The sequence below is a fragment of the Coffea eugenioides genome, chromosome 6, assembly GCF_003713205.1.
Source record: "Coffea eugenioides isolate CCC68of chromosome 6, Ceug_1.0, whole genome shotgun sequence".
In the NCBI taxonomy this organism is placed as follows: domain Eukaryota; kingdom Viridiplantae; phylum Streptophyta; class Magnoliopsida; order Gentianales; family Rubiaceae; genus Coffea; species Coffea eugenioides.
The window spans coordinates 4,461,252-4,487,657 of record NC_040040.1 but is presented as its reverse complement, the minus strand read 5'-3'; the positions used below and the strand labels follow the sequence as shown (position 1 = coordinate 4,487,657).

At 37.4% G+C, this 26,406-nt stretch overlaps 4 protein-coding genes across 8 annotated transcripts; 2 read left to right on the top strand and 2 right to left on the bottom strand.

The window, feature by feature from the left end:
* Positions 1-937: 937 nt before the first annotated feature.
* Positions 938-2,199, bottom strand: LOC113775220. Its single transcript, XM_027320004.1, has one exon. It carries the CDS (start codon positions 2,084-2,086, stop codon positions 1,214-1,216), a length of 873 nt encoding a protein of 290 aa, XP_027175805.1. The 5' UTR covers positions 2,087-2,199; the 3' UTR covers positions 938-1,213.
* A 10,453-nt stretch (positions 2,200-12,652) lies between these two features.
* On the top strand, positions 12,653-13,867 carry LOC113773061 (uncharacterized protein At3g28850). The gene has a single exon (XM_027317583.1). It carries the CDS (start codon positions 12,653-12,655, stop codon positions 13,865-13,867), a length of 1,215 nt encoding a protein of 404 aa, XP_027173384.1.
* Positions 13,868-16,187: 2,320 nt separating this feature from the next.
* LOC113775771 (F-box/kelch-repeat protein At1g57790-like) lies at positions 16,188-20,307 on the top strand. 2 transcript variants are annotated; one of them, XM_027320780.1, is made up of 3 exons: positions 16,188-16,360; positions 17,334-18,428; positions 20,010-20,307. In XM_027320780.1, exons 1-2 carry the CDS (start codon positions 16,329-16,331, stop codon positions 18,409-18,411), a joined length of 1,110 nt encoding a protein of 369 aa, XP_027176581.1. In that variant the 5' UTR covers positions 16,188-16,328; the 3' UTR covers positions 18,412-18,428; positions 20,010-20,307. The 2 variants fall into 2 exon arrangements, with proteins under 2 accessions (XP_027176581.1, XP_027176580.1); XM_027320779.1 differs by lacking the exon at positions 20,010-20,307 and adding an exon at positions 19,559-19,861.
* A 438-nt stretch (positions 20,308-20,745) lies between these two features.
* LOC113775792 (heterogeneous nuclear ribonucleoprotein Q-like) lies at positions 20,746-26,175 on the bottom strand. 4 transcript variants are annotated; one of them, XM_027320805.1, is made up of 9 exons: positions 25,991-26,175; positions 24,277-25,322; positions 24,082-24,198; positions 23,794-23,934; positions 23,409-23,582; positions 22,700-22,907; positions 22,439-22,599; positions 21,611-21,696; positions 20,746-21,034 (listed from the first exon to the last, which is right to left on the bottom strand). In XM_027320805.1, the coding sequence occupies exons 2-9, from the start codon at positions 24,742-24,744 to the stop codon at positions 20,905-20,907; spliced, it is 1,485 nt and encodes a 494-aa protein (XP_027176606.1). In that variant the 5' UTR covers positions 24,745-25,322; positions 25,991-26,175; the 3' UTR covers positions 20,746-20,904. The 4 variants fall into 4 exon arrangements, with proteins under 4 accessions (XP_027176606.1, XP_027176603.1, XP_027176604.1 ...); XM_027320802.1 differs by having other exon boundaries at positions 24,082-25,322; XM_027320803.1 differs by having other exon boundaries at positions 24,082-24,780.
* Positions 26,176-26,406: the final 231 nt, after the last annotated feature.

Below are 26,406 nucleotides of genomic sequence, written 5' to 3'. Positions count from 1 at the left end.
GAATAATATTATTATGTTTCTACTAGCTAAGCTGAAATTCAACTCAGTTAAATTAAATCGAGTCAATAATATCATGTAACTAACGTTTCTGCCTGTAAAGCTGAATGTTTAAAACAATTCAAAATGGTGCAGATTTGTTAGTCAAAATATATTCTACTTTTCTTACGTTATTATTTTTATTTTTTTTTTTGAAACGATAGAAATTTATTAATAAGAAGTATAACCATACAACTTGAGCAAGGCTCAAAATAAGCTTTACAATCATGTGCCATGACACGAAGAAATCCCCGGCATTCCTCGTCGCACTTACGTTATTAACCAATTGATCCTTTTCTCGGTACAGGAAAGAGTCAGGAGCACCGAGCGCATTACAAAACTGATGAACTAATCCTCGATCGAAGCTTGGTGCCAAATTTCGTTAAACAATCAAATTGAGCTATTTCTTTATTTTTGGTCATTGTACTTGAGATATATTATACAATAATAATAATGTCTATGGAGCAGTTACGCAGTTAGTAGACAGCAGTACAGTGTTATTGAACTACAGCGCGGGACGTGGAAGCATTACATGTGATTAATGTTCTCATGACAGAGTGTATCGACGGCACATTGGTGTGAATGTGATCACAGTCACTCTAACCAAAATATGCAAATCATATGATTATTGCACCAGTACTTGCAGTTGAATTGGGAAAAATATAAAACTTACTCATATAAACAGTACTGTTTTGTTCTCCAATTAAATTGTTCCACTCACGTTTATATATATATGTATGTATATGTACGCGCGGACGCAAATAATACCTCAGTTGAACAAAAACAAATTCTCGCACACAAGTTTTTGAGAAAAAAAATATATTCAACCAATTTAAAGGACCACAATACAAAATTCTACAATCAATTCCCAAAGATTATATGGAGAAGAAAAAGAGAAAAATAGATTAACTAGATACTAGAGTCTAGATAAGGTGGGGGTGTGATCCACAATGTTTGCATTTACAGGCTTTGCAGTAAATCACGCATATTTACAAGTGAAGCAAAACCCGATTAAAAAAAAAAAAAAGAAAAGGGCAAAAAAAGGCAAGATCAACTGCCTTGATCTACCTCGAATTCAACGAGGTTCGGCCATTCTTCAACTGCCACGTCATCACAACCCCAAAATTTCAACGCTCACATACAATTTCCATGCCCGCGGTTTTGTCACGACTTCCAATCAACTTCTTTTCGCGGGACCGTCTGCCACCAGCGAATTAGAGAGTGCCACGTCGAAATCCTCAGTGCTCCACGACCCCGATCTCCGACCGGACGCAAACTTCTTCAGCCCTCCCAAACCGGGCGGTTCGGACGCGGGTTCAACACCAACCGGAAATTCGCGCATTCTTACAGTCACGCTCGTCCTTGGCGTCTCCTCCACAGTCGACTCCTCCGTTATTTCCTCAACCTCCCGTCGAAACGGTTTTCTGTCATGACTTCCGGATTTAAATATGGACAAAACCCGAGAACAGAACCCCTTTTTCCGCTTATCCCCAAGCGATCTCGACTTGTCGAGCGACATTTCTCGCTTACCCGATGATCTCCGGCGACCGCGCTTCGATCGCACTCTTCCTATACAGGAAACCTTGGGCGACGACGGTTCCACTCCCGAGACGGGGGCTTTTCCGACGGACGAAGAGGGTTTCGGGAACAACTTTACATTTGCGGGTTTATTATTCCTTCGTTTAGCAGTTTCGATATAGTTAGCCTTCTGAGTCTTGGGCAACCCCAATAGGGAAGTCTTCCTGACTTTCACTGAAAACCGCTGTGAATTGGAGTTGGAATTCGGGTTCTGATTCAAGTAAGCGAAATTTGAGATGCCTTTGGTGGACTCTTTCCGCTCAAAGAAAGCGTTTCGATCAAACCAGTCGAGTTCGGCGTCCTTCGACAGCCAGAACGACTCCGGCGGAAAGTCCTGTGGAACGTCAGCATCGCGGACAGCTACATCATCATTCTCGGATAAGTCGTCGGCGAGTGTTTCGCAAGTGATTTTGCGTTCGGTTCCTCCGCCTGCGCAGGCCGAAACTAGTGTTTCTAAATCAACCTGAGGCATTCTCTGTATAATTAAAAGAAAGAGAGTCCAGAGAGAGAAAGGAAAGAGAGATATTTGAGAAGGAGGCTGGCGCTGGGTGGGAATGCAAGAATTTCAAAGCGACGAAGGAGTTGGAGTAGGAGTCCAACCCACGGCAGGAAATATTTATAGTAATTTATTTAAAAATTGTAAAATAGTTTTATATTTAAAAAAATGAGGAAAAAGATTACTAGTACTTTTCCTGGAGGGAGCTTGAGCCAGCCAGCTGATCGGTGGTGCTGCCGTGTGGGCCGTGGGGGGTTTTGCGGTTTTTGTCCGTAGGCATAGGCACGAAACTCGAAACACATGAGCTGCCTTTCTCTAGAAACGTACTAGAAAAGATGAGAACCCAATTGATTTTAGTAAACTTTCCTCTTTTTTTTATTCTTTTTCAAACTAAAATTCAACTTTTCGTCAAAAGTATACTAAAGCTAGTTTTCCAAAATCGATTTCCTTTTCTGAGACTGGTAATATATGTGATTATAATATTATATATTCCAAGGTTCTCTTTTTTACTTTGAACTTCATACTTTTCCAACTTCCATTCTTCCCCAGGCTAAAGATATGTACACGCCACCAATACTGAAGAATGAATAATATAAAGTTTAATAATTTTTATTTAAATGTAGGTGGGAGGTTTGAGACACGAGACGTCACACTTACTCTCCATTCTCCATCTAAGGTTGTCGATAGGGTCGGTTCAACCCGTACAACCCTTAAAAAAAGGGGTCGAGTCTACTGTAATTCTAAGTCCAGCAAAGTTTCGGCTTATTTTTGAGGCCCGATTAAAAAGTGAGTAGAATATGGGCATGTATAGGCTCAATCTAATTAAAGCCCGACTCTTTATTATATATTATTTATATATTTGATATGTAATTATATATATATACAGACACACACCCTAATGTATATAACTACGAGTGTATTATTTTTAAATATGTAATGTATAATTAGACTATTAACAATTAGTATCGGTTTGGAAGAGACTTAAATTCATTAAATAAATATATTTAAAGAGAAATACTTAGTAGTGATTATTGACTAATGACTATTATTATTAGTATATAACACGATCAGAAACTAAAAGCCCTATTAGTATTGGTTTATGTATTTTTAATGAACTTTTTATTAATTTATGTGTAGTTTTAATATTTTAGATTGCAAATTTACTTTACTATTTAATGGTTATAGTAATTATATCAAGAAAGTTAAAGAATAATAAGTGAATTTGGGTTAAACCCGAATTAGTTTCAAAACCCGAATATATTATGAGTCAAATATGAATTTCACATGTATTAACTCGAACTCATGATTCGAAACCCATACGTTTCACTAACTAGATGAGCCGAATCTAGTTTTATTAAAGCTCAACTCACATGGCTCAATTAACAATTCTAATCATACCACCTAACCCATCTCTCTCCCCACTCCCCCAGTCGTGTTTACTTATTCGAAGATGTGTAAATAGAAAAATTTCTATGTGAAAAAAATTTTGTACGACTCAATCTATCAAATTTAGCCCAAAAACCATCTATTTTAGTTTTTTTTAAAAAAAACTATCCATTTTGGTGATGCTTCTGCTTCTGCCTACAGGGAGGTTACCCTTCCTGGCCGCCTTAAGACTTACGCAATAGATTTTTAATTTCAGATGAGTAACACCAAAACATTTTAGTGCTACACAACGTGTGAGATTAATGTTTTGATTACTACAGACCTCTTTTCTTACTCTTTTTTTTTTTTGGTTAAAAAATCGAGCAACCCTCTGTATAACATTGTGCCAAAAAAAAAAAAAGAGAGAGAGAGAGAGAGTTCTGGTAAACATTATGCAACAAAAATGCAGCTCACTTATAACTGTAGAAAATAAATTTATTTAATCTGTGTATAAAAGATCTAACTGTTTACATAAGAAACAAACATGCAATATACACAATACTTGAAAACAAAAATTGCAGGATAATGCATTTATCTCAATTACCTGGCGCAGTAAATTGTCTACTACGCAACTCTAAGAATAACTAAATCATGCGTGAGACTCTGAGATATCGCACTGGTGGCAAACTTATCAATCAGCATGTCTGAAATTAAAGTTAATTTGATCCTAAGATGTAAAGTACTATCTAGACTTTATGAGTATTTTAGTTTCTTAATCATGCTCTGGTAGGTTTTTTATTTAACATTCATTGATTGCTAGCTGGTACTAGCATTTGCCTATAAAACGCTCCATAGTAATACTTTGTCACCGTAGCACAAAGGGCTCAGGTACAAAATTCTAATTTCACTCTCTAAAACAATATTTTAATCATTTGGACTGAATTTGTAAAATAGTCCAGGGGAGGTTAGTGTAATTGAACCACAGGGGAGGTGAGACACCTCAGGGGAGGTTTCTGAAATTATCCCTAATTATAATGATGGATGGGCTTATGATGGTTTGTTTGGATTGAGCATTATTTTTCTAATTTTATTTGCTTAAATCATTATTACAATTTTCAATACACCTTTTTATCTCACATACATCACATCACAAAAAGTGCTACAGTAGAAATATCCCAAATAACTTACCATCCAAACAAATTTGATAAATTCTTTCGTGATCAGTTGTTTTAATTGGTTGAAACTTGTATGTAAAAAGAGTCAACATTATTGTCAATCCGTTTGTTGTATGCGCTCTACCTAATTGTACCCGTTTTGACTTCTACACACCACTTGTTTATCTTCCCTCCTTACTTTTTGTTTTCTTGGTTGGACTTTTTCTATCTTGATTGGGAATTTTGGTTTGTGTAATAATCAACTAAACTTCACAGGTTGTGCCTTGAAAGATAAATCAGTAAATAGTCATCTTCTATGATGAAGGTGGATGGGGAAAAATAGTATGGAGAATGAACAAAAGAAAACGATAACGAAGGGCAAGAAGACATGGAGTAAATGCACCAATATGGTCCTTGCAGCCGCTTATGTACAAATTCATTTGTCGGTCACGGAATAAATAACTGTTCATAATTGTTTTGCCAACCTGATCCTGATGATGTATGCCAAATTTAAAAAATTTGGTCCTACAACAAACGATGGATTTGGTTGATGAAGCAGTTAGAATGTCTTAATTTAGGATCAAGATGCAGAATACTTGTTGCAGAGACGTATTTTACTTGGACCTATCTCGGCTATACTGCAAAAATACACTTCCAAACTGGGGGATTTGGTTGTTTAACTGTGAGATTCGCCATTTACATACTAGGTTGAACCAAAAAGAGGAATAGGTTTGTAACTTGTAAGGCGAATGCAGTTATCTTCTTCACATGCTCAAATATGTCATCTGTCTTCACATTAACTTATGAGTTTTCTTTTTTTCATTTTAGCAGATGGTAGGATTTTTTTTAAAAGCCATTGGAGCGGGTCCAATAAACATAGAAGGGTTCTTACAGATTTCTTTACGGTTAAGTTCAGAAGATTCGAATTTTAGACCTATATCTGACGACGGTTGAGTTGGAAAGGATGTGGGAAGAGGTGAGAGGGATAAAAAAAGCAAAAAACTAAAAGATGACAGGGATTTAAGAAGTTCCGGAAGGACAAGGGAAGATTTGAGCTCAAGGACCAGAGGTGGTGATATTCTTGCAGTTTTGTTTTTTTGTCTTCTTGGAGTTTCAACATTAGATTAGGCACTAAATAAAAGCCTCATCAACAACTTATTAGTTATTAAACAGTTCTATCTTCCAAAAGTAACATCTTATTAGATGAAGTTCCTCAATACTTATTCCCTTCCTTTTAGCTTTCTTTTTCCAAATCAAAGAGAAAATTCCTTTAAAGAATCAAACCGTCTGCCAAGAATACGGCAGTACAAATTGCGGCTTCTTTTGTTTTTAATAGCCTGAAATTGAATGTGGGGGAGTCAAGTAGACCGTGAAATAATTTGATACATCTCGTGGTTCAAAATACACTAGAAAATCCAATATTTACGTGCACGAAATGTACACTAGGCCTATTTGAAGTTTTGTATGCAAGCATCGTGCACCTTCACTGTCAAAGCTACACATAGATGAATAATTGCATTTTGTGTTTTTTTTTTTCAAATGCTAACAATTATACTCCCTCCGTCCCACTTTGATAGTCCTGTTTGTTTTTTCACACAGTTTAAGAAAAAGTAGTTAACTTTATTGGAACAATCAATTTAGTTAGCTATTTTCCTAAAATACCCTCACATTAATTAGAGTATAACTTTATGGGAACTTGAATTGATGGTAAAAAAAGAATCAACTCTCATTAAATGGGGTAGATTTATAGTAACAACTTACATTGAATAAGGGTATTTTAGGAAAATTAAAATACAACTACATTCTTCAATTGAAAATTAGACTATAATTTGGGACGGATGAAAAAGGAAAACAGGACTATCAAAGTGGGACGGAGGGAGTACTATATTTCAAATAATTCATAATTACTTGGCCTAGTCGAGCTCACACAAGTAATCAATGCTTGGTGCATAAATCCACCATGTTACTCAGGTGGATATGACGATCTCCCATTCATTCAAGTAACTATTGTAGGAGATAATAAGATGAATAATTGGTGAGTAATCATAACTCTTTTTGCGTGGAAGAATCAACATATTGATTTCATTTTCTTCTTTAGCTTCTTTATAATTAAGTTTGATATTTAATACTTAATTAGATAGTGATGGGGACTGTGGTAATTGTCATAGAAGAAACTTCGCGTCCGATTGGAGTAGTTCTGGAGCTTTTGTAGAAAAATTTACCCTAACAATTTAATAAATATAAGATAAAATTTACAATTTTGATTGAGAAAAAATGACAAACCAAACAAGGTGGAATAAAAAAAAAAGAAAAGGAGTAAAAATTAGGTCTCCTTCTAGGCTTGCCTTGTATCAGTTGTATGTGTGGAGGACAAGGAGAAGTCTGGCTTTTTCCAAGTGGTATTCCATTCATTTATGTGCTAGTGGCATATACTTAATCAATGGATTCTTCTTGACCTGATGTGGTCAGAGTTTATTGATGCCCTGGGAGACCAATTCTTCCAACTAACACCTAACCTAATCGAGATTGTAATCTCGTGTTACATAATTCCAATTCTGATCTCTAGGTAGGTTATTTAATATTATGTGTCTTAATCATCACTTGCCGAAATTAAATCTTTTCCCTTTTAATTATTCCTCTACAGGACTTGCTTACATCCGCGTTCGTTAATGGTAGAAGAAAATGAAATGACTGAACTAAGTCAAACTGAAATGGTAAAATGATACTGACCAGCAGTTTGATTTGGTTCAAATTCTTTTAAGTACGTACGCCATGCATCAATTCGTTTATAATTTCCACTACCAACAAATACATTCTTCAGCTTGCTCCATTATAGAGATCAAATTCAAGTCTATGGTTTGCATCATTTGCACTTTATATTTAGTTGTCAAGATTCCAACTAAAGCATCTTAAACGACATAAAGAAATTGTAGGAGGCGAGATAATAAATATCACTTAATCAGTCAGGTACACGACTGACCTTACCGATGTATACTATTCTCTCTGTTCCAATTATTTGATCATGTTTTAGAGATTTAATTTTTTAAAAATAGTGATTTGATTGTGATGTTTATATTTCTCTTTTTAATCTTATCCCACAAATTCAAATTTTGAATTTTGAGTAGTAATATGCATATGACTAAAAAAAAAGATTATATTTGACAATATGATAAATATTTTGGAACATTTCAAAATGCAAAGTATAACACTTTTAATGGAACTGAGAAAATATGCAGCATTATTTTTTTTTGGGGGTCCTTGGGCAACATATATGGGAGTATGATACGATTAAGCGAGGGTGAATTAAAAATACATGTGGTTTGTTTGGATTGTGTTTTATTTGGAATATTTTTACTGTAGCACTTTTTGTGATGTGTGTGAGATAAAAAGGTAATTGGGAAGATAAAAAGATGTATTGAAAATTGTAATGATGATGTAAGCAGATAAAATTGGGAAAATAAAACACAATCCAAACAAACCAACCGAGTTTTGGGAACCAATAATTGAGATAGCACCTTGGAAAGCATTTGGTGGTAATACGTAATCGCATCACTCCGACGATTTGTCTTGTTGGAACTTGGAAACACGCATTCCTTGTTTTGTAATCCCTGCCGCCGTCACGCCTCTGAAGCAGCCAAAGAAATAGTACTTTAATCGACGTCCCATAGACCACACGCAATACCGAGCCCATAGACCCACCCGCCCACCGATTGCTGCCTTTTTTTATTTTTTTAAAAAAAGGGTTGGCAATTCCAGAAACTTTTAGGGGTGGACTCATTGTATGTATTGTTTACTCTTTCCTCTTCATTTTCTTGGCTGTAGGACGGCTGCAGTCCGGATTTAGAGGTTCTTTTGTTCAAGTCTCGGTCTAGCTAGTTTAATTCTATGTTAGTAGGATTTAGAGGCTATATACCTATATATATATATATATATATATATGTAATATTATAAAGAAAATAAAAATTTTATCGCTACAATAACGCTACTTCCTTCGGGTTATCTAAATTGGAAAATATTTCATTCATCCGTGGTGGTTAGTTATGACGGAATTGTTAAGAGTTATGCGTCGAAACAAGTCAAAATTTGCAGTGACGGTGAAAGTAGAATACTTTGTGGATGTAGTAAGCAAGAACGTCTCCAATTGGGGAGAAATCTCTACTATATATATTGATCTGTACGACTTCTTTGTGAAATTTAAAATTAATCAGCCGGGATCAAACCTTTCCATCATCTAACCATAACAGAAGGGGCAAAGATGCATAAAGATCCAAGCACAGAAATTAATATGAACAGAAAGAAAGGAATTTGAATGGGAATTGATTTCGGAATCTTCGGTAACCTTTTTGCTCTTTGTTTTTATCCACTGACACAAGCATTCAAGCATGTTAACTTGGACTTTGCCGCTGAGCTGACATACGTGATTTGACATGCAGTTCAAATCTGTTTAACGTGCGGAGACTAACAAGAAAGTTTGTGCTTACTTAATTTATAGCTAGTTTGAGGAGGATGGAAATGAAAAGAAAAGAAAGGTTTTGAAGGGGTAAGAAAGTTTTTCCATTGTTTGGGAGTTAAAATGAGAAGGAAAAGAAAAGAATAGGAAAGATTCCACCGCCCTCCATCTTTTGGAAAACTTTCCGCCCAACATTGGGCGGAAAGGGAAGGAACGGACAGAAGTTTAAGTAAATTTTTTAATATTACCAAATTACCCTTAAAATCCTATACAAAAATATTTTAATACCCGATGAATCCCTCTCACATTTGTTTATAGAAAGGGCATATTTGTAAAATAATTTGTTTAAGTATCTTTTCCTTTCCTTTGCATTCAACTTCCAAACAAAAGAAAATTACTCACTTTCTTTTCTTTTTTAAAACTCCCAAACAATTTAGATAGAAACTTTGATCCTTTCTTTTCTTTTCTAACTTATCATTTCTCTTCTTTTCTTTTCATTTCCATCCTCCCAAACTAGCTATTAGCCATTGTGGCTTTATACGTAGGAAGGAGAGTTTCTTTAAAGCTCTTTCGAGAAATAGCCAACATCTTTTGGGCTGTTGGTCACCGAGACCTCTTTAAGTTTTGACGGAGGTTGAAGGTTAAGAATTCGATACTTGTTTCTCATCATTCACTATGTGTGGCTTCTCCTTCTCCTTCCCTTTAGATTAGACTATAATTAGATTATACAAAATGTTATCGTTGCTGGCCAAAAAAAAAAATTTTCTTTAAAACTCTTTGAAGTAACAGGAGATTACTTGCCCAAATATATTTACTTACCATTACAATTTTCAATACATCTTTCTATTTTCCCAATTACTTTTTTATCTCACATACATTACATCACAAAAAGTGTTACAGTAAAAATATCTCAAATAATTTACAATTCAAACACACTCAGTGTATTTATCTGATTTAGTGGTTCATCCCTAATTTTCATACGAGTTTTTTTATACTCTCCCCTCTCTTGTAGTTGTAAGAGCATGATATATTGTTCTCGTTGCGACGAAAAAAAAAAAAAAACTGCCTTCTACTGTAGGAAACATGATTCACAACTCGAGGTCAACGCTTACGCCACTGCTCAAAGATTTCTAGAAGCTCATTAGTGCTTCATTATTGGAGCTCTAGCTTAGGACGATTACGTTTTCCATTCCATAACACACACAAAGAAATGTCAAAAAGATCATGCTATGGGAATCTACACATTCCAATCCATCATGAATCAGTCGATTTCAAAGAATAAATTTTGTAACCATCTGGTTCTGGAAGGGAAACAAAAATGAAGTGTACCATTTGATTATGTGGAGGAATGAAATGTAACAGTTAATTATGATTATCCAATCACAGATATTTGCTTCTTTATTGCGTGAGGAGGAGAGGGGCGTTGGGCATGAAAAGAGTATTTATCAGTTCTGATTGCTGAGCTCGAATGCCTCTCGCAAACGGCCCGACAATTCTCATTTCTCGGTTGATGGAAGGGAACCCCAAATATGTTGTCATATTTTTTTGTTATACTTTTATATACAGAAACGTGAACAGCCGAAAAAAAATGCTGCTCCTGCACAAAGTATCTAATATTTCTTCTGATCCAAATGAAATATGTTACTTGCTTTCTCCAATTCACCCTAAAACACGAAAATTTTCAGCTTCAAGTCCCTACGGTATCTTCCCATAAATTATTCCATACGAAAAAATAAATACTTGTTCAGCTTCAAGTGTTGATAATCAAATTTAAGTGGAAATTTACTGAAGAAGAAGTTGAATAAGGAGGAGAGTTTAGTAGTTGGGCCTCGACCTTCTTAATTGGATCAACACCACAATTCTTGAGTTGCTCATCAGTGACCCGATGTTAGTATAATGCACATTGAAAGTCAAACATGAATTTGTTTCGTTTGCGTCTCGGAACTCCCCCACACAAACCCAGAAAATGAGACTCGGTAAGAATTGTACATATTAATTTTTCTGAAAATAAGAGAAAGAAATAGCGTTGAGGACCCAGCCTAAACAGAGATTAACTCTGGATGGGTTGAGGGGCAGTCCTGGAAGGATAACTTGAGGAGCAGCCCAAAAGAAATGAGAGTCGTGAACGAAACGCCTATGAAGAGAGCATGGAGCCATGGATCTCATGCGACAACATGGGAGCTGCAAAGAGCATTTCATGCTTTGGGCTTATTGAATTCAAATTCCCAATTGTAAACTCTTTCCTTTTTTTTTTCCCCCCAAAAACTCTTTTATTCTTTCTTCCGTAGTTCTACAATGTAACGAATTCCACTTAACGAAGCATATAAAACTTCCACCTTTTTCTAACCTGTCACATTTCTCCGTGCACATTGATTATGATTTTCTCCTTATTTTTTCCATTAGGAACATTTGATTTATGATTAAACGATTAGTTTTTTCTTTGTTGATCCGATGACTCAAAGGGACTGATAATTAGCTGTTAAATATCATACTCTACGTTTTTTTTTTAAGATACTATATGTTAAGGGTGCAAAACAAATCAAATCGATCTCGAGTATGCTCGAAATCAAGCTCAACTTGGCAGTGTTTGAAATATCGAGCTCGACTCGATCAAGCATTAATTTAAATGATCGAGTTCAAAGCTTTATGAGGTGCTTAAGATTGACTCGTTTGGTATCGAGCAAGCTCGAGTCTATATATATAATTTATACTATATAATTTTACAATACGTACCGTTCAATAAGACTTGTCGAACTCAAACTTAACATATCAATGCTCGATACTTGATTTGTTTGATTAATCGAGTAGTTCGAAATCGACTCGAATGCAATCAAGATCAATGATTCAATTGCTCGCAAGTTACTCGGTTGGTTTTGTAGTCCTACTGTAGGTCGCTTATAATGAGTTTACATCTTTGTTACTTGTGAGAGGATGAACTTCAATCTCTCCATAGCTCATGATGCTTGTCAATGCAATTTTAACTTATTTATTCAAGAAGATACTTTTCTCTGCTTCATTTTGATTCTTTAATCTCAAAGCAAATGGTTGCAATGGAGAATTACAATTAAAATTGATTTATTTCACTAATAAGAAAATTAATATTTAAAACTTTTAATTGAGTAAAATCTTGGATTAAGGAGCACAAAAATTAAGAAGAGTTGTGTCAAATGTACAATTTGTGAGTTGTGATTCCTGTGTATAGTATCAATTACGGTCTTCATTTAAAAATAAAGGAAAAAAGGTTTTGACTAGTAATAAATTACTGAAACAAAAAACCTAACAACAAAAGACATTCTTGCAGTTTTCAAAAAAAAAAGAAAAAAGAAAAAAAAGAACGATCGAAAAGATAGAAAGACACGAAGACATCGCACACCGTTTACCTCGACAAGTCTTATTCGAATTTTCGGACCGTTGGGCCCTTTTGAGACAGGATAACGGTTACTGAAATGTTTAAAAAAATGAAACTCCCACTTTTTCTCTTTCCATCGGACCACCGCAGTAGCCTTCAAATCTTTCTTACGCATAAAACCACAAAAAACTGGCGAGAAAGAAGAAGACACCTGAACCGCATCAATGGGCTGTGTCTCTTCCAAGTTGTTCAGGAAAGATCTCAGTCAAGAAAATTTGGTTCAGAAAGCAGATAATATCTCCAACCATGTGGTCTCTCTCACGTCGAGTACTTATGGTGTCCTTAGACTTGACAAAGAAAACCAACAGCAACAGCAGCAGGGGCAACATCTTCATCTTCAACAACAATTGCAATCCATCAAAAAATGTGGGATTGATTTGAAGAAGCCTTCACCTCCTCGACAAGAGCCTGAAGTTATCAATGCGTGGGAGATAATGCAAGGTCTGGAAGAAGAAGTACCTCTATCGAATTTGATCCCGGACAAGAAAAGCCCAAAATCGCGACTTCTTCTACGTGGGTTCGGGGATTTGGATGCGAGAAGCCCACTAAAGTTCTTGAATCAAATGGCATCCCCTAGAAAACTGAAGAAATTTGGAGGAAAAGAGAACGCTACCCCGAAATCGGTCTTCAAAGCATGTAATATGCAGGGGAGTTCACAAAAAGCGTCTCCAATGCTGAGAGTTCCAAGAAAAGACAGTCCTAATGATGCCAAATGTGAGAGTCTGAGGACTGATTCAGGGGTAGTTTTGTCGCGGAGGAGGAGTTTAGGCCCGCTGTTTGATCCAGAACTCGTGGCATCATTCGAGAAAGAGTTGTCCGAAGAGAAAGAGCAAATCAAGAAGATGGTTTCAGGAACGCCCACCGCGGTAAAGAAGAGGAATTCCCAAGACTCGGTGTCTATTCTCGAAAATTTCGAGGAAAAATGCCCCCCGGGTGGTGAAAATGCGGTGGTCCTGTATACGACCACGCTGAGGGGTATAAGGAAGACATTTGAGGATTGCAACACAGCCAGATCAGTGATCGAGTCGCATCAGGTTCAGATGTTTGAGCGTGATGTGTCGATGCATTCAGGATTCAAGGATGAATTGAGGGGATTAATGGGCACAAAAGAAGTGAAAGTTCCCTTGGTTTTTGTCAAGGGAAGGTTGATTGGTGGGGCTGACGAGATAGTGAAGTTGGAGGAAGATGGTAAGTTAGGTACTCTCTTCAGCGGGATCCCGAAGGCAGTTGCTATCTGCAATGGGTGCGCAGGGGTCAGGTTTGTATTGTGCATAGATTGCAATGGTAGTTGCAAAGTGTTGGATGAGAGAGGGAAGAAGACTGTCAAGTGCAAGGAGTGCAATGAGAATGGGTTGATTCAATGTCCATTCTGCTCTTGAGATTAACTTAAAAACTTCATTCCAGTGTTATTGCTAACCTCCAATATTTGTTTTTAATGATTTGTGCTAATTATCGTTGGTTCTCCTATGTGTGGAGAATGAGGTTTGTTGGAGTTCTTGGTCCTCTTGGACGTGGAAAGAACTCCAAAGGTCCTCTGTCAGTAGTTGGTGGGGGATCCTTAAAAAAGTGTGTATACTTTTTGGACACCCACCCACCACCCCCACCCCCACCCCCCAAAAAAAAAAAAAAAAAAATATATATATATATATATATATATATAGTAGTATGTAATTTTGTCTTGGTTGCAAATTGCAATGCTTGTACCCTGGATTTTCAGGGCCTGGGATTTACAATTATGTGTATTGATTTGGATCAATTTGTGTGCAAATGGCAATGAAATTTCCTCCTATGTGTTGTGTTTTTTAATTAGTCGACTGAGCTCGCATTTCCAGTCGAGTTGACTGCGCCTCACCCTTGCAGACTGTTGGTCGATCGCGTGATTTGCTCAATAGGGACAGTACAAGGTTTGGGGTAGACCAGACCAGACCAGACCAGATCTGCCGTCTATTTCAGGGCTTTGACCATCATGATTTAAGCCTGGCTGGGCAAGAAGCTTTTCGTAACTTTCTTCTACCCTTATTCTCCTCCTTTGCAAGTGGTGATCTGTCCAGTTTTGTGTTGGGGCTAGCTTGTACATGTTCTCTGCTATTTTAAGAATTCTGGATAACATAGTAGCTCGATCTCTTTTTCTGTCATTTTCTTTGCTATTGATTGCTAAATAACTTCACAACTTCTGAGAAAGAAAAACTCTTTTTTGTTTCCCTGATTTGGCATTTCTTCCCATCTTGCATGGTTGCAAAATAATGGGCTTTTCTTGAATTTGATTTTCTGAGGCGGCTTGACGTTCGCCGTGATAGATTGCCCTTCATAGATGAAATGGGCATTTGATTGGAATCCCTGTAGTTCATATCTGCATGGACAAAAAAAAAGCAGCCCGTTGGGCCAACAACAATGAAAGGTGTTCAGGTGGCCCAAGGTTTTGAGAGTATAATTCTCTGACGTGTGAGAATAGGGGCATGAGGTTTGCGATTCAATTAGATCAGGTGCACAGATTCTACAATGTCACGTAGCCCGCTGTTGGGGAAAATGGCAAGATTCCAGCACTGAACGTTTTGCATTAAAGAGTGATTAGAGAAATGAAAAATGTTCGACAAAGTCTTGGTTATTATTTGCTCTTAACAACCGATCCAGCGGCTTAACAGGATGGAGCCTCAAAATTCCAACGTAGAGCCGCGATTTTGAACATAATTTGGCTAACAAGCTTAGCGATGAACTCCATCTTTTAGACTGCCGGGCTAGTGTTCCCATATGGACATTAAAGGACCGGCCCTACCGGTTTAACTGGTCAAACCGCAAATTGGTCATGACACTAACAAACTTAGAAAATCATTTGAACCAATCAAATTCAATCAAGAACCAATTGACTTGTCAAAATTGATATTAAAAAAAAAAAGGAATTTTTGAATATGTTTTGTAATAACCAACGGCCCGTTGGACTGTTAGTCACCTGGAAGGTCCGATATCCTGATATTGATGGAAACACGTACGCAGAGTATTAATGCAGAGAGCATCCAGAGAACTAACCGCTTTACAGACAGAGCCTGTGCGGAGGCAGTAGGTTTCTCTGGTGGTATCTGGGTATTCTGGAACAGAGACAATATAGACCTAAGAGTTCAAATCTTGTCTCTCATCGATATGCCATTATACATGGATTCTTCTAAATTCATACGGGTGTGCAGTATACTCATCTAGTCCAATGATGGTTCAATCCCGTCGATTTCTCTAGTCCCTATTGGACCTCTCCTCCCCTAAGGTAGGTTAGAATAAGAGTAGGAATAGAAGTAAATTAGGCTAATTGTTACCGTCCGATAAAAAAAAATTATATATATTTTTGTAATAAATAAAAAATAAAGAAAAGAAATACATTTAAAGAGGATTCAATTAGTTGAACCAGTTTGAACCATAAACTAGAAACTCATTCGATTCACTTAACAATTTGGATTTAAAAATATTAGTTACTAAGAATTGAATTCATAATATTTATGGACATGTCTTCCTTCTTTTAGATTTTACATTTCATAATATTTATGGGCATACTTTTTTAATGAGAGGGAGGTGGTATTTCAAATAATGCGTTGTCCAGACTCCAGACGTAAACAACTGTGGAAAAAGATAATTTGAGGTGGTAAAACACTGCTCATGTAGTCGTATATATAAAGTGGCGAGTCTTGACTCTTGAGAAGTGTCTACACTGCTGGCTCCACTCAGTAAATTCCCCTTCTCAACGCCCCATCCTCCCCCGCGACATTTCTACAAAAGTGCCCCCGGGGGGCCAACCGGCTGCCCGCCTTCGCTTCCCTTCTCCTCCAGAAACCAGATCATTTCTGCCCCTTACTCGTGATGGCTGGAAGAAAAAGGAGGAAGTTGAAAAAGTGAGTTTGATCTTTTTCAGTAAATCATTTTTTCGGTTGAATTTTGAGTGTGATTATTTGATTTATGCAAATGTGGTGTTTATCTCGCCTAGGATGGATGAATTCACAGAAAGGATTTTTGCCATAGTCGAGCGTGTTTCCTCTGATAATTTTGGGGGGGAGGCGGGGGTTTAGTTGGAGGAATTGGGTGTCTTTGGTGGGGTTCTGAGTATGTAATACCTGTGTCAAACTCGCCAATTCTTTTAGATGTGGTTAAGTACTTATCATCAAACCCGCCAATTCTTTTAGATGTGGTTAAGTACTTATCATTTTATTCAACTCCTGGTATCTCATTGCTGTCGATAGTACAACCTTTTTTTTTTAATTTTATAACATTTTTTTAAAGGTTTACTCGAGAGACCGAATGAATCCTTTTATATCTCGTGTTACGCATCAGAACGTTTACGTCTCTTGGGAAATTGAAGATTGCTTGATGCATGTGTTTGTGTTTGTGGGGCTATATCCTAGCAATTTTGCATTTAGAAAATGAGGATGAGGTTCCTCTGAAACTACTATGGAAAATGGAGATGATTAGAGATCACAACGTAATAATTTGTGGTTAATGCGCTTTGGCTACCCAAACATATATTAATGTGCATTATCACTTAATCAAATGGATTGATTGATGCAGTCAGGGACTTCTGGTCATTGATGGTCACATAGAATTTGGCTTCATTTAAACTTTTGCAGGCTTGTCAATTTTTTTTTTCAGGGGATTGATCAAATCACATGTCATGCAGTTTCAAACTCCAGCATAGTTGTTGTAGGGTTATATTTGGATTATAGCGTAAGATATATGACATTCCTACGTTGTATCCATTGTGGACATCTATTAGTGACTTTGGCTTTGTTGGCCTTCTCTTCTTGCTTGTTGTCTTTGCGATTATTCTTTGAGAACTACTGGCGTTAACTTTTCTCAATTTCATACTTGTAGATTACCTGAAGAAAGTAGAGATAAAGAGAATAAGCCAGATGCGCAGCAGACCTGGCTGGAGCTTCCAGAGGACCTTTTGGAAATGATTATCTCACGGTTAACCTTGAGCGAAAATATCCGTGCTTCTGTTGTTTGTAAACAGTGGCTTGCTGTTGCCATCTCAGTGCGAGTGGTGAATAAACCTCCCTGGTTGATGTTCTTTCCAAAATATGGGGACTTGGTTGAGTTCTATGATCCTTTGCACCGTACATTCTATACTCTTGAGTTGCCTGAGTTAGTTGGCTCCAAGGTTTGTTATTCGAAAGATGGTTGGTTGCTTATATACAAGACTAGTACCAATCGTCTGATGTTTGTTAACCCCTATACAAGGGAGTTGATTAAGTTGCCTAAACTTGAATTGACATACCAAATAGTTGCCTTCTCTGCTGCTCCAACGTCTTCTTGCTGTATTGTGTTTACTATTAAGCACATCAGCCCCACCATTATTGCCATTAGTACCTGCCATCCTAGAGCAGCTGAATGGACAACCATCAATTACAGAAACCGTTTGCCATTTGTTAGCAGCATTTGGAATAAGCTGGTCTTCTGTGGTGGAAAGTTTTATTGTCTGAGCCTCACTGGTTGGTTGGGGGTTTATGATCCAGAAAAGCGCAGTTGGGTTGTTCATGTACTGCCCCCTCCCAAATGCCCTGAGAATTTTTTCGTAAAAAATTGGTGGAAGAGCAAATTTATGGCTGAGCACAATGGGGAAATTTTTGTTATATACACTTCATCTGAAGTTAACCCTGTGATGTATAAATTAGACCAAGCAATTAAAGAATGGGTGGAGGTGAAAACTTTAGGTGGTCTATCTATCTTTGCAAGTTTCTTGTCCTCCCATGCAAAGATAGATCTTCTTGGGACTATGAGAAATAGTGTTTACTTTTCTAAGGTTCGCTTTTATGGAAAGCATTGCGTGTCATACTCCCTTGACGATAATAGATACTACCCCAGAAAGCAGTTCTATGATTGGGGGGAAGAAGATCCTTTTGGAAGCATTTGGATTGAACCACCTGAAGATCATTCAAGCTTTGCTTAGAAAGGCCAGTGGAATAGGTAACTGTTTTTCTTGTTATAGAAGTTTTGACACCTTTTTTATCCCCCTTGACCATTTTACTTAATCTGTGTGGGGTGCCATTGATGATACTTGTTATACAGGTGACTTATGCGTGGTTTCTTAATCTTAGCAAACTCCTAGTATTCTTTCTGATACAGTATACATAATCACAAAGCTTGAGTCTCTTCAAGTAGTATTATTGCAAGTCGAATAGTATTAGGGACTTGGGCACTGTTGCTTATGATGGTCTATCTTGCTTCTGTTCTGCAAATTATGAATGTATCTGGTTTTCCTCTTTTGTTGAGTTGCTGTTTCATTTGAGTTAGATCTATCACATCTTATTTGTGATAGAAATTGTATACATGGTTGGTTGTTCAAGTCTTTCAGTGATCTCTTTTGAAAAATTGTGCGGCAGGCGCGAACTTTCATTTAACAAAAAAAAAAACCAAAGTTAGTTTTTGAGTAAATGAGAGCAAATGGCCGTAGCCCCCATTGGTAACTTAAAGCAAATTGTGGACTGCTGCTAGTGAAAACTTGGAGGACCTGGGAAGTAGGAAGTGGAACTTATCTTAGCAAAAGAAAGCCTATTCTGCCTTTGTTTTTCATTAATTTGGTTGACTCTGGATGGTGCAGTATTCAATTTAGGTAAGCAACCACAATGCTGTGGGCAGAAACATGAAAGTAACAAGTGTTTCTGGTAATGCCAATTATAGAGCAGGACTACCTTTTCCCCTTAGACCACCATTAAGCCATTACTGGGAATCAGAGGAGCAAGTTCTGGTCCTCCTTGAACCAACTAGTTGGACATGAGTTTGTTTTTAGGTTCTTAACTCCTCCCCCACCTCTTTGAATATCTGTTTTCTCCCCTTTCCCGAAGAATGATTGCACTTGCTTATAAAAGAAGTTTGCTTTAACATCAGAATCTTCGAGTATTATGGAAATATGATTGGACTTTGATTCTGATATGCGAACTACATATCTTTGTTACTCTCCAGTAATTAGTGGTGTGATATGGATAATCACGGTCTAGTGATGCTCTATACGCATTATAAACACCTGAATAGCTTGATTATCTCAATTTGATAACTGCAGTTGAAAATTTCAAATTCCTTTTGTTTTACCTTGTCAGGAGCTCACTCTTTCATTTACATGAAAGCTCAAGCAAGATAATGCTGCTAATAAGTATCGTGTAGTTTGAGATTGTTGAATTGAAGGGCAGTGCAGCACCTCATTTCTCTTTGTCAATTAATAACGCATGAAGATATGAGTTGTACTTTGGGTTTATTCTAGGATGCAGAATTTTGAGGTGTTTAGTTTATTTAATAGATCAATAAACTACAACGAGGAGTGTAGATTTTTCTTTAGACACTTGAGTGATTTTATTTCTATTTTTACTGGCAAATGCATTTTGCAATTATTGATTTTTTTTTTATGGTGTTTCTCCCCTTTACTTATAATAACTTCACGGGCATGCCATGAACATGAGAATTTAGCATCTCCGGAAGTTGTATTTGAAGCATGTCATCTGTGGTATTGCTGAGTAATCGTGCACTAATGCAAATGTGTAATTGATTAATCAGGCCATATAGCATTCATAACTAAAATCTCACTTTGCGAAGTCTTTGGGTAGCGAACCCCATTGAGCCATTAAGGATGAGCTTTTAGCCGCCTGAAGAGTGAAGAGGAGTCCCCGACAGAACGAAACCCGGGCTTTGCAGTGAATCATCCTTGGCCCTTCTGTCAGTACTGCTAGTTGTGCCTTTCCATGTTTCCAGCATCTCACTCTCTGCCCTGATCAAGTATTAATTTAGAAGCGGGCCAAAATACCCCTTGATTTAAAAATCCATGATATCCGAATTGATTCGAAAAATATGATGCTTGTTTCACATTATTTGATCATATCAAAAAAAAAAAAAGTTGGGTACTCGCTTATACACGAGACGGGTTAGGACCAGAGGATTCAAAACTCACAGGAACTCATCCACCCGGCATTGGCATATATACATGCTGGTCAAGCTAGCCAAATGGTGCGCCGGATGGGTGCCCAAGCCGCGCCCACCTCGAATTCAATTGCACGTACTTAATTTTATGCCAACGCCAAACCATGATTGATCATATGCACGATTTAGGTTCCAAATGGATGCCCATTCTTGACATAGATCACATCTTTAATTTGAAAGGAAAATGGGAAACATAACTTTATGCTCGTGGCAGGCTAGCTTTTCAATGTAAACATTCCCTAAAATCTAGCCAGGCAGCTTCCTCTAATCGTTCACAAGTGAAACTGCAAATTAAAAGGCCCGGAAAAATACGAAATTTTGAAAAAGAAGATGCAACTTGCCATTTCAGTTGTTTTCCCTATATGTCACATTGATGTACAAACTATCTCCATGTTCAAATATCAGACAAATACATTTCAAATGAGCATCCCACGCTCGAGACCATCCTAGAGAAGTCAAACAGTGAATTCATTACTCAGTAAGGGTTGTATCGGCTACGTCCACGGCCTCTATCACCACCACGTCTTCCACCACTTGAACCTGCTGTTGTCCCACTGCGGCCACCTCTTTGCGATGGTTGTGGTGTCTGAGGTTGTGGCTGTTGCCTAGAGAGAGAGAGAGAGAGAGTGAGAGAAAGATTCATTTCGAACTTTCTGCATTAAAGCACCTTGTGATAGAAAGCTTGAAATTCAAACTGCCGAACAATTGTTCAACTAAAGAATTTCAGCCTATTCTCTGAACCTTAGCAAATACAGTTCCAAAATTGGAACCATGATCAAGCCTTTTACAGTAGTCAAAAAGAATAGGATGAGGCAAGGCTTAGCACATGACAGAAAAACTAGTACCAAAACCGCGTAAAATCACCATGACAAACCAAACTAATTTCACAGGATTCAGAGCTAGATCAGTAGATGACAATAATACAAGCACACATATCAGCAGAAAATCCATTATGTGGAACTGCATCAACCGTCTTCAAACTTTACATGTATGATAGTCCTACTCAACTAATGCTTCTATTCTTCCATGTCATGTACATCTTCAAAACAACATTTAGGAATCCTCTGAAACTCAGGTCTAGAATTTTTGCCATGAAGTACTAAAGCTTCTTAGGAACCACTACGATAAGAAAACAGGGATTTAGACTTCCAAGTTCAAATAACACTGAAGCGTTTACTTACAGGACATATCCAATCCTTCCATCAGGCAAAAGCATCGGTATCATTGCCAAGCCAGGAGGCGCAGCTCCCCTTCCATAGACCAGCGGCTGCAAAAAAAAAAAAAGGAAAGGATCTCAACGAACAGAATCATTGCCTGCTATACTCATGCTTAACCCAGGTTTTGATAGAGAATATTGTCTAAGAACTCTTGCACCATAATCTTGTCTCAGTAATTACATGCAATTTGTATTCAGGAGAACAGAAAATTGTGAATTAACTTTTCAAGCAAGGCACTATTCCCCCAAATAGTCATAGATCATATTGAGGAAATAAAATATAAGTTAGTAACTAACATGCAATAGGATACTATTTATTTGGCCCAAAAACTGTATCAAGTCAAAACAAAAGCTGTATTATGCAATTATGGAGTATGTAATCTCATAATCATTGTAACTGCAGAAGTGATTAACAGACAAACAAGCAAAGGCACACTACTTGACCCAAAAAAAAAAAAAGAGAAGCGCATGCTCACATACATGAGATGCAGTAGCTTGTCTACCAAACATGCATAATTAATTTTTCTTGCCCAACCAGCATATAATTTAAGTATGTTCTTCTATGTGGATTTTCAAAAAGAGGTAAAAAAAAAAGGAAAAATTTATTGCGCACTCAGTAATAAAATAAGCCTGTTCTTGAACTGAAAAATGGAAATAAGCATGCCAAGCTAATATAGCACACAATGAGAACAAGATAGAGCACAAAGACCCAGCTGAACCCAAAAGAAAAAGTGGAGATAGTTAACTATATGAAAAAGAAAACCTTTGACCTACAAATTGAATATTATCTTACTTGGGTTAAACCTCCACTAACAGCACCATAGTTAGCACCAACCAAGCCATATCCAAGAGGAGAGGGATAGGAAGGAAGAACAGCTCCCTTCTGTGAATTTGGTTGTCCAGAAGACTTTTGATCTGCCTGTGGCTTAGCAAGCGAGCACTCCAAAACTTGACCTATCAAGTAAGTCCAGTATTAACCAACCAAAACCAACTTGACAAGAAGTTATCATAAAGAAAGCATTGTACATGAAGTAATTTTCAAACAACAGTTTACCATCTATCTCATATTTCTCTGTATTCTTCAAAGCCTTCATTGCACTAGATCTTTCAGCAAAGTGAACAAAGCCAAATCTGCTATTTTCATGCCCTGGTTTTGCAGGAGGAAGAACCACCTTTGTGATCTTCCCATGATGCTCAAACGACTTTCTCAGCTGATCCTGGGTAACATTTTTGGGTAGATTCTTCACATAGACGGCTTTAACCTATAAATGAGGAAAAAAGTTACCATGTAAGTGTAGTTAACAAAACTGAACAAACTCCTGAAATGCAATTTTAAGTAACACAGTAGACGTTTTTTCACAAAAATATGGTGCAGTCTCTAGATGCAGGATATTGCAGGTGTTTTTCTTCTACGCATTGAAGAAAGATGTGCCTATCTAGCATAATGAGCAACTTCAATAAGTTGAAATCCATAAAAATCACTTAAAATAGAAAATCCCCTTTTAGAGTATGTAATATATGTATCCAACTAAATCAGACTACCACCTATACATTTATTAAGCAAATACATTCAACAGATATCAATGGAAAGGCAGGGTCAAAGAAGTTCAAAAGAGCATTAATATCTTATGCATATTGAAGGCTTCTTATGAAACAGAGTAAGAAATTACCCATAGCAGGATGAACTTTAGAATCATTCTTGGGGCTAGAAGATTCATTGCCAATGAAAGTATCAGTAAAATTGTTCAATTTAAGAGAATTACCAGAGAGGAAGCCGAAGATTCTACATTCTTCGGGTCTGCCCAGCTCACTGTTGGGGCATTTTCATCAAGTTTAAAGCTCGAATCAGACATCTTTTCTCTGGAATATTCAGCACATGCATGATTGTAATACTCAATGAATGCAAAACCACGATTTCGGCTAGAGTTTTGTGGGTCCTGTAACAGCACCTCTTAATTGATCAAAACATACACAACCCCACAGAAAAGTTTATCTATCCATGCCTTGCTGGGAGAAAGGGGTGTTCCATGGAGGGAGAAGACTAATAGATAACAAGCAAAAGAAATGGGTATCACTCTTTTTAAGGAAGAAAGGGTATGCTAACTCAATAAAAACAGTATGACAAAAATGCAGTGGGACGACCCAGACCTTTAGTAGCTCCACAGTAATAACACCAGGCCCAACCTTGGTTACAACCTTTTTCATATCTTCCTCCCCCCAGCTTCTTGGAACGTTACCAATGAACAACCGGTGCTTTTCCTGAGATGTAGAACACTTCAACCTTCTTCCCTAAAAATACAGATTCCATTGTAAACCAGAAAAGTCAGAAAATGTTGAATGGTACGGATGTGAAAAAAATGGAAATCATAGCAGGATAATTCAGAAGAGAAGAAGTTCTCTTCGCAAAGGAAAGGGTTTCAAAACTGCCCTACTTACCTTAAGTTCAGTATTATTAAGAGACTTGATGGCCTCAGATGCCATTTCCTTCGTCCTGAAAGTGACAAATGCATATCCTTTGTTCTCATTTGAGCCCTTTCCTTTCATTATCCTGATCTGCAATTGGCATGCAAAACCTCTGCAGGATAAGAAGTCAAATAGACATTGCACACAAGAAGGACGGAAATGATTTACCTCTGTAACTTCCCCTATGGATCCGCAAAAACTCCTAAGGTCATCTTCAGAAACATCTTGAGTAAAGCCACCGAGGTAAACCTCTGAACCATGAGGAGGAAGTGCAAGAAGTTGATTGTGTTTTTTTTTCACCTCCTCTTCTATCTCAGCATCTTTCATGTTCTCATCATTTATGACATTCTGCTCACCACCACCACTGACATCATGTTCCTCTGTTTCTTCTTCCTCTTCTTCTACTTCCTCCTCTTCCTCATCCTCATCTACCTCTTCCACCTCTTCCTCTTCTACTTCTACCTCTTCATCTTCTTCCACTTCTACTTCTTCTTCTACTTCTTCATACTCAACTTCCTCCTCCACTGCCTCGTCATTATCATTTTCTCCATCCGTGTTCACATGATCTTCGAACTCAACAAGCTTGTTAGTTTCGCCTGGTTTAGTAGCTGCAGCACTTGACCTCGTCCTTGGCATCTTATAGATCTTAAAAGATAAGCTTGTGCTGGAACTCTGATGGGAGCAAAGAAGCCAGAAACATTTGGAAAAGAAAGAAGACAAGCACGGATAGATGGAAACAAAATGAGAGGCCAAAAGAAGCCTCTGAGTAAGATTGTTAATTGAATTTCTGCCATTAGGGGTGTGGCTACAAGGAGTTTCAATTCGAACAATTTTCAATTAAGGGCTGATAGAATACAGTAATACAAAAAAAGGCAGGTAAAGGAGAGTTCCAGAGATGATCGACAGGAAGATGATACTCAACAGGTAGAGAAAAATGAATACATGAATGAATGAAGTCGTTCGATCCCCGAATAGTCATGTCCAGATTTTAATCAAAACCATCAATAGGACCAATGTAATTCACAAAAGATTAGAAAGGAAAAAGAGAAATCAACAAAGGGATGTGAAAGAGATCTACAAGCAATAAAATTGGAGAAATATCTCCAAATGGGGAAAAGAATGCTAAACTAGTTTGATCATCAAGAAACCGTCAATCCCCATTTAAAAAATCAATCCCACAACCAGAATTCATCCCCAGAACAACAGTAAGATTCCTGCAGTAAATGTACATTCCGTAAATGTACAATCAAAAAGAAACTAAAATGCATGTTGCAGAACCATTTCTCTACATATAAACCATCAAAGAAAAGGGCATGAATTGTTACAGACATAGCAAATCTATAAATCTGTCTTGTCTGCTAATAGAGAAAGTACCCAATCCTGCAGCTATCATGCTTTTCCCTAGGTTTTCTGAACAATATATGAAAATTTGCGGGTCATGGATCTCGTCAAATAACTTCTTTCAACTAATTAGCTTGAGACATTTCAGACGATATAGTGAATGCAGTAAATTCTTTGAGGTAGGCAAAAAGGCAAATATGAAAAAACATACAAGGACTTTCTTCTCTAATGTACTAGAATCCATTCAGCTCAGAAACCCACATTATAAAGTTAAACGTCCACCCAATTTATCGCCAGACCCCCCGCACCCACCCCCACCCCCACCCCAAAAAAATAAACACCCCAAACCCAAAAAAAAAAAAAAAAGCGGAAAATATCAAAATGGCGAAAACGAGGGATATGAAACTTGCATAAAAGAAAGACAGGAAAAAAAAAATTACAGGTAGAGATCAATCTAACAATAAAAGAAAAGGCATATACAAATGCAGAAAAATATTGAAAAATGCGTCTGTGAATTTAGGCATGTAGTTGAAGAAATTACCAACGAATCTTGAATCTTTCGAACTCTCTAAAGAAATTCCCGGATTTTGGATTTGGAATTATTTTGGCAACCCAGTAAATTGAATGGCTCCCCTGCGGTGATGATAATTAGGGTTTTGACAATTTGGGATATTTTCTTCCCCTCGAAGTCTTAAGGTTAAGGAGCAATGGTACATGACCCGTTTGCCCTCGAGATTGGGATACTTGAGTTTTTATTCGAGAGAGCTTTTCCCTGATGCGCCCATCATTTTGCCCCAGCTTTCTCGCGCCACAAAGCGGCACTTGGACAGCCCTGACCAGTTGGGTGATGGTGATTGGCTTTAGGCCCATTTGATTTGAGTGGCCCAAATAATCCTAAAAGCCCATCACTTTTCTGAGTCAGATCAGATTTGCCTAAAGAAAACGAAGACTAATGAA

What these genes read in the sequence shown, in the direction of transcription:
- LOC113775792 (XM_027320802.1), bottom strand. Translation starts at nt 24,744, where the DNA reads ATGCCAAGGACGAGGTCAAGTGCTGCAGCTACTAAACCAGGCGAAACT. An exon ending in TTACTGTGGAGCTACTAAAG is followed by an intron (nt 23,583 to 23,793) that starts GTCTGGGTCGTC and finishes GTGCTGTTACAG; the next exon opens with GACCCACAAAACTCTAGCCG. An exon ending in AGAGAAATATGAGATAGATG is followed by an intron (nt 22,600 to 22,699) that starts GTAAACTGTTGT and finishes CTTACTTGATAG; the next exon opens with GTCAAGTTTTGGAGTGCTCG.
- LOC113773061 (XM_027317583.1), top strand. Translation starts at nt 12,653, where the DNA reads ATGGGCTGTGTCTCTTCCAAGTTGTTCAGGAAAGATCTCAGTCAAGAA.
- LOC113775220 (XM_027320004.1), bottom strand. Translation starts at nt 2,086, where the DNA reads ATGCCTCAGGTTGATTTAGAAACACTAGTTTCGGCCTGCGCAGGCGGA.
- LOC113775771 (XM_027320780.1), top strand. Translation starts at nt 16,329, where the DNA reads ATGGCTGGAAGAAAAAGGAGGAAGTTGAAAAA. An exon ending in AAAAGGAGGAAGTTGAAAAA is followed by an intron (nt 16,361 to 17,333) that starts GTGAGTTTGATC and finishes TCATACTTGTAG; the next exon opens with ATTACCTGAAGAAAGTAGAG.